Source organism: Aedes albopictus, chromosome 3, assembly GCF_035046485.1.
Source record: "Aedes albopictus strain Foshan chromosome 3, AalbF5, whole genome shotgun sequence".
NCBI classification, from domain to species: domain Eukaryota; kingdom Metazoa; phylum Arthropoda; class Insecta; order Diptera; family Culicidae; genus Aedes; species Aedes albopictus.
In genome coordinates, this window is record NC_085138.1 from 105,267,502 (window position 1) to 105,274,544 (window position 7,043).

The 7,043-nt window shown below is 43.9% G+C and overlaps 1 protein-coding gene across 1 annotated transcript; it reads left to right on the top strand.

Annotated features, from left to right (window-relative positions):
* The first annotated feature begins 2,601 nt into the window (after nt 1–2,601).
* On the top strand, nt 2,602–4,936 carry LOC109416775 (uncharacterized). Its single transcript, XM_019690832.3, has 2 exons — nt 2,602–4,548; nt 4,611–4,936. Exons 1-2 carry the CDS (start codon nt 2,897–2,899, stop codon nt 4,732–4,734), a joined length of 1,776 nt encoding a protein of 591 aa, XP_019546377.3. The 5' UTR covers nt 2,602–2,896; the 3' UTR covers nt 4,735–4,936.
* The last annotated feature ends 2,107 nt before the right edge of the window (nt 4,937–7,043 follow it).

Consider the following 7,043-nt stretch of genomic DNA (forward strand, 5'->3'; position numbering starts at 1 on the left):
ATCCGACTAAAGAGTGAAGCCAGGCGAATCGGATTAGTCATTAATGTGTCGAAGACAAAGTACATGATGACAAAGGGCTCCAGGGAGGAATCACCGCGCCCGCCACCCCGAATTCATATCGACGGTGATGAAATCGAGGTGGTTGAAGAATTCGTGTACTTGGGCTCACTGGTGACCGCCGACAATGACACCAGCAGAGAAATTCAGAGGCGCATTGTGGCAGGAAATCGTGCTTACTTTGGACTCCGCAGAACTCTACGATCGAACAAAGTTCGCCGTAACACGAAGTTAACCATCTACAAAAAGCTGATTAGACCGGTCGTCCTCTATGGGCACGAAACATGGACCCTACGTGCAGAGGACCAACGCGCCCTTGGAGTTTTCGAACGGAAGGTGTTGCGTACCATCTACGGCGGAGTGCAGATGGAAGACGGGACTTGGAGAAGGCGAATGAACCACGAGCTGCATCAGCTGCTGGGAGAACCAACCATCGTCCATACCGCGAAAATCGGGAGGCTACGGTGGGCGGGTCACGTCATCAGGATGTCGGATAGCAACCTGTTTAAAATGGTTCTTGAGAGTCATCCGACCGGTACAAGAAGACGTGGAGCGCAGCGAGTTAGGTGGGTCGACCAAGTGGAGGACGATCTGCGGACCCTACGCAGAGTGCGGAACTGGACTGGAGACAAACAGCCATGGACCGAGTGGAATGGAGGCGGCTACTATGTACAGCAGAGGCCACCCCGGCCTTAGCCTGACCGGTAAGGTAAGTAAGCCCCCTAACCTGAGCAGAAGAAAATATCAACAGCGTAATAAAATATGTTATTATGGCCTAATAACTGTATAATGGTAGTATTTTTATGTTATTACTATTATAACATTTTATGTTATAAACTTGTCTGTCATAAGCGGCAAAATAACAATAATCATAACAATAAAATGTTCCTAGAAGAATAATTCAATAACATGTTTTGTTAGATCAATTACAACTTAATAACAGGAAATTTGTGAACTTGTTACTGTTGTGTTATACTACATCACATATTTGTACATTCTCTATAGCAGAAAAATAACTAAACATGTTCTACAACATAATATATTATTGAAATGTTATCTTGAGGATATATCCCAAAAACTTGAATATAACAAAATAAGATTGCCCAACAAAACATGTTATTAAAAAGATATATTTTGATAAGTTAACAATAACAAATTATGATATAAAAACAGGCTATGTGATTCTGTTGTTATCAGTTTGCTATTCGCCTCTGCTCGGGAATAGCATATGGAAATGTGACGTAGTATCAACCCCCTGGATAACTGACAGTTGACTGGCTGTTTAAGTGTGTTTGTGTGAGTTAGCGACGAGGCATTTTGCCGATGAACCGTGTTTGTTTATTAGTCGTATTTTTTGTCCGTACTACTTCGTTATAAGAAAGAGATGTGGTCGATAACGCAATCCTAGTAGTTTATTTATTTCGTGAATTACGAATAATCCCGGGACGGGTTCTGTTCGATCTATTCTGTTGTGAGACCATGCGCTGGGATTCCAACAAAGGATACGTTTAATATTTTGGATTCAGACTTCCGGTACAGGGTCTCCAGTTAGCCTAGTGGTTGAGGCTATGGATCGCCAATCCGGAGACGGCGGGTTCGATTCCCGTTCCGGTCGGGAAAATTTTCTCGACTCCCTGGACATAGTGTATCATTGTCAGTGCTGAAAAATTTATTTCGTCATATCTAAATTCAAGCACCTACAGCTCATTTCAGAAGCTTAACCTGAGAATATGGTATATGAAAAACTTGTGTGGCTGGACCAGTTCTGCAAGAAAGTCACACGGAAAAACCGCTATTTTTCGAATATTTAAGGTAAATGTCACGGACTACCTTCGAAAAATGCCAATGATATTCACGGTGAAGCTTCTAAAATGAGCTGTAGGTTGTTGAATTTAGATAAGACGAAATGAAATTTTCAGCACTGCATTGTACTTGCCTCACAATATACAAATTCATGCAATGGCAGGCAAAGAAAGCCCTCCAATTAATAACTGTGGAAGTGCTCAAAGAACACTAAGTTGAAGCGAGGCAGGTCAAGTTCCAGTGCGGACGTAGAGCCATTGAAGAAGAAGAAGACGACTTCCGGTACAAATTTTTAATTTCTTTTAGAAAATGGAATTAAGGGAATTCAGTTTCAATGGAAGGTGTAAGAAATAACTGGATCTAGACGATCGCTGGATATTTTTCTTCTTTGAGGAATTAGGGTATGTGTTCCATCAGTAATCTCATGCTCCCATATTCATCCTATTCGAAAACAAGCGATCACGGCACCGATTGATTTCGTTCTTTTTGTTTCCATGGGTGCTCACTTCTAACAAAAAATACAAAAATAAGAAACAAAACAAACAGCGCTTCAATCCTTTGTTTTTCGTAGGATGAAAATGGGAGCCACATGCTTAAGAAGGGAACCAATACCCTATGTACGAAAAAAACAAATGAAGACGAAAATTGCAGTACTAACTGTTTGACAGTTGGCGAATCACCCTACGCCTACATTCTTCAATGCGTCCTAAAGCGAGTAAGCACGTACATAACGGAAAACGATCGTTTACTACCACCGGTAACATCTGTTCATGAATGGTTATCTTCCCACGGGCCGCAAGCACGTTCCAGTCTGCAATCAATTTTCACCCGAATGTTAAGCGGTCAATACCGTTATCTGTCCAGTCGCGTCACGTTGTCAACGCCCTCTAACGGACGGGGGCCTATCACAGGTATACGTGCCCAACTGCTATCCTATATTTTCGGAAGTTATATGTATTTAAACTGAACTTATCCCCTTGGCAAGGGTTAGTTCTACTTGACACCGGATACTAGCGGTACTTTCGATGGTTGCATAATGTGGTTTCGGACTTTGTGCGGTTTGGTGATCATCGTCGTGGTGGTTGATGCGCGCAGACTAGCTAGGAGCAAAGCCGTGGTTGACGATCGAAATGACTCGAGTGGTTCCGACGAAGCGGAGATCTTTGTGAGTCACGACAACGAAGGCAAGGCGGTGGTCTCCAAACGGTACTTGGATCCACCGCCGGGGAAGAATGTGTACATGGTCAAACGGGTGAATGCCAAACCACCGGCGCCAGTGACGGAGCGGTTGGTGGCCGTGACGAGTAAAAGTTGGACGAAGATTTTGAACAAACTCGGGGACGTCCATGAAGTGGAATCCAGTGAAGAGGAAGAAGCGATGGTTGCGCCTTTGGATGTTAGGATAGGTGAAAGTAATGAGGGTGCGTTGAGCGAAGAGGTAGATGAAGTTAAGAGTCCCAGTGATCCGATGGTTATTGCGCAGAAACTGTTTCCGGTATTGTTACGCCGAGCGATTGATAACGTGATGCAGAATATTTCGAAACATGATGTGGCAGATTTGATGGATGAGTTATCGAAAAGGGCGTGGATAAATAGTGAATCTGAGAGGAGATTGACGAATAGGCTGCTAGAGGATTCTCATCGTGGAGGTAGTCGTCATAATGATATGGATGTAGATACTGGAGTGTCTTCAAAACAGAAACGTTCATATTATCCAGACAAAAGCTTTGATAATGATGGGAACACACCTCCTTACGTTGTGAACATATTCAACAACTCACATATCGGGTACCTTGTGCTAAAACCTGCTTGTAATGTTACTGGAGATAATACAAGAAACTGCTCAGGGCAGTCTCCGGTAGTATATGGTCCTCTTCCACAGTCGCTGAATTTCACCTTTGCATTACCTAACTTTAACGTTCCTTGTGTACAGCCTTCTGGTTCATTCAACTTAGATTTCTTGCCATGCTGCGGAAAACCACCAATGGTTCATCCGGAGACTTGTACCTCCACAACTGAGGAAACAACTACCACATCTACGACCACTACAACTACCATTACCACTACAACAACTCCATGTCCTACGACAACAACGACAACCGAATCATCATCGACATGTGAACCAAGCACTATTCCGACAACAACTTGTGAAGCCCCGACATTGTCCACGGTGCATCATCCACCTTACTATCATCCCATGCTGTACCATGGACCCCATGAACCACACGTTCGACACTGGTACAAGATCCCTCAGATAGATTACTACCACAGGAAACCTCCCATAGCACCACGTCCCAAATACGAAGAACGCATCATCTACGATCCATACAAGCATCTGGCATACGAAGACGTCCCAGGTGAAGACTGCGATTGCAGTGACGAGGAAGATCGCCCATCCGAGAATTTTCACGTTAAGCGAGAACCGCAAAGACCGCTCCGTCCGTTCAAACGTAAACCACATTCTTACGTAAAGCCTACAACTACGATTGCCCCCTTCCATAAATCTCTGTCCCATTCCGAGGAAGCCGTTCGACTGATCATCGATTTACCACCAGCCTTCAACTCGGAGGAGATCCGCGATGACACCCATCTGATGAACACGTTAGCCAAGATAGGGCTGTCGCTCGATACGGAACGACCACCGGTGGCAAAACCCGTTGCACCTATTGTCAAGAATCGCTATAGAACGTAGGTTTCGGACCCTACTGATCGACTAATGTGGGTTGATTGTAGATTTTTTCTCATTTCAGTCTGGCTCCTACACGAAGTCCACGAATGCAGCACCAGTACAAGACGAAGGATCGAGAATCGGATGAAAAACCACAGAAGAGACCTCCCAGAGCAACCATGGCTCCCGCAATGTTTCTTTTTTAGGCCAGTCAATAAACTTTAAATTAACTATTTATTGCAGCCACTCAGTTTTAATTTCGTGAAAATGTTTCACCAATTCCATCGGCATCGCAAATAACATCTTTCACTTTTTGCCTGACTTTATTATTGGTCATAAAACCGTGAAGAATCGCGAACCATGCCGACCTGCAATCCAACGCCACACCTATTTGAAAGATCTACATTATTGCAAAGAGAGATGTAGTAACCGGGGCTCAAATACCAAAACAAAAGAGACGATCGGTTGGACCAGCATGGTGATAGAGATGACGATCTGTAAAACTTTTTACTATCTTCGTACATTGAGATACATAGGGAATCGCGCTACTTGGGCGGTGGCTTCTATATTCGTCTGTTTTCCACTATAACTCAGTCAATCTTGAACCAATTGACACAATTCTTGGAATGCGGTGAGATAGGTATAGTATCTACCCGTGTACAAAATTTCAAGTCAATCGGTTCAAAATTGACCGAGTTACAGTGGAAAACAGAAGAAAATAACAGACGAAGAAAACCACCGCCCAAGTAGCGCGATACCCTATTTACATATTGGGAAACACTTTGGTAGGGTCATTGCAGTAAAAAAATACCTGTCTCTGTCTGAAGTTAGCTATAACTAAACATTTCGCGATCACATTTTAGCACCATTTTCTCAGGGAGTTCATCTCACAACCATTCGTGGAGTGCAAAGCAATATTCTGCTGCGCGCCGATTCACACGATGACGATCGCCCGCGCGCCGGTTAGAAGAAAGCGACAGTTTGTAAACCTGTAACGCCAGTGCAGTCCATGGCCCCATGGGTATCCGTGGAGTCGAAACGAAAAAAACGCCTCTTTTTGGTGTGGTGCCGACTGGTATGGTACTACACTATAGTGATATGGTTGTTTTGCTTTCATTGCTACGTCGTCGCGTCGCGTCGGTAACTATGTATAGAAGAAAAGTAGTTCAGTGGGACTTTTTCCTGAAGGGAGGGCAGCATTCGTACCGTAGTGTTTACTTTTGAACGTAGTTATCTGCTGGACAGCGGGAACGTGCAGTTGAGTTGGGGTTCGCCTTACGATGATGTGGATTGTTTACGGTTTGTGAACATGCAATTTTTAGCATTTCTAAAAGGTGTTTTTGCTATCTTTTGGAACATCTACATTTCATGTTATTGTTTGAATGTGTTGATATGTAATTGTAATTATCTTTACATTGCTTAACTAATGATGTCCTTTAGATGCGGTCGAAGTCTGACTGTACATAAATTGCTTCAACCTTAATTCCCTGCTTTTGATTAATCTTTGTGCTTGACCTAGTACTGCTGTAACCTTTCAATATGTTCGTTCAATTATCGTATATTTATTTCACTCTCCATATAATGATCCAGATTTGAGTGATTAGTCATTTGTAACTCGCAACACAAGTTGCAGTCGTTAGAGTTTACAAGCACCCAGGCAGCCATACAACTGTCTAATTTAGCCGGAACAAATCAGAGGGATTGAGAAGAGAGAAAGAGGAAAATCTGGGTCTTCGTCGCGTTGACACATATCTTTCAGCTGGTGAAGCGCACTGTCAGGAAATTCAGGCTTCATTGCAGTCTCCACGTGAGCGCTCGTATAACCCTACTACATACCACCATGGACGACTGCGATATCATCGGCGAACAACGACTGAATGTGCTGTTCGATAGCTGAAACACCAGACCATGGTGTCAGACGTAGGCATCGCGACACCGAATCACAGAAACGACTGGTACGGTGGCGTATGTGAAGTTCACGAGAATCTTCTCACGAGCGAGCTTGAGGTTTTCTAGAGCTGGCGGCATCGTTACGATGAGCGCATCTTAATGGCGACATTGTAAGCACTGAAGGTGGCGTCGTAACAGATCTAGGAGTATGTGTGCAGGACGAAAGATTTCCAATAAATTGAGAAGGCCGGTTGAAAAACAACAAAGCCACTGGAGCAGATCAACTACCAAGCGTACTTCTAAAACATGGTGGAGAAGCACTGGTGAGAGCATTACACTGGGTCATTACCAAGATTTGGGAGGAGGAAGTATTCCGAAAGAATGGACGGAATGTACAATCGATCGAGATCAGTTATAGCAGATTATGCACGAATACCGATTTTTCGGATTATAGCTCGAATCGAACCGGAATTTTTTCGCATTGTTTGCTATTGAAAATTATTCGGATCGGTCAAGGCGTTTCGGAATTATGGCCAATTTGGTGATCCGGACCAGCATTTTTCACCTGAGCGACAGGTGTAACAGCCTGCTTAAGTTGGTGCGCGACGACCGCAACGACCGCGAT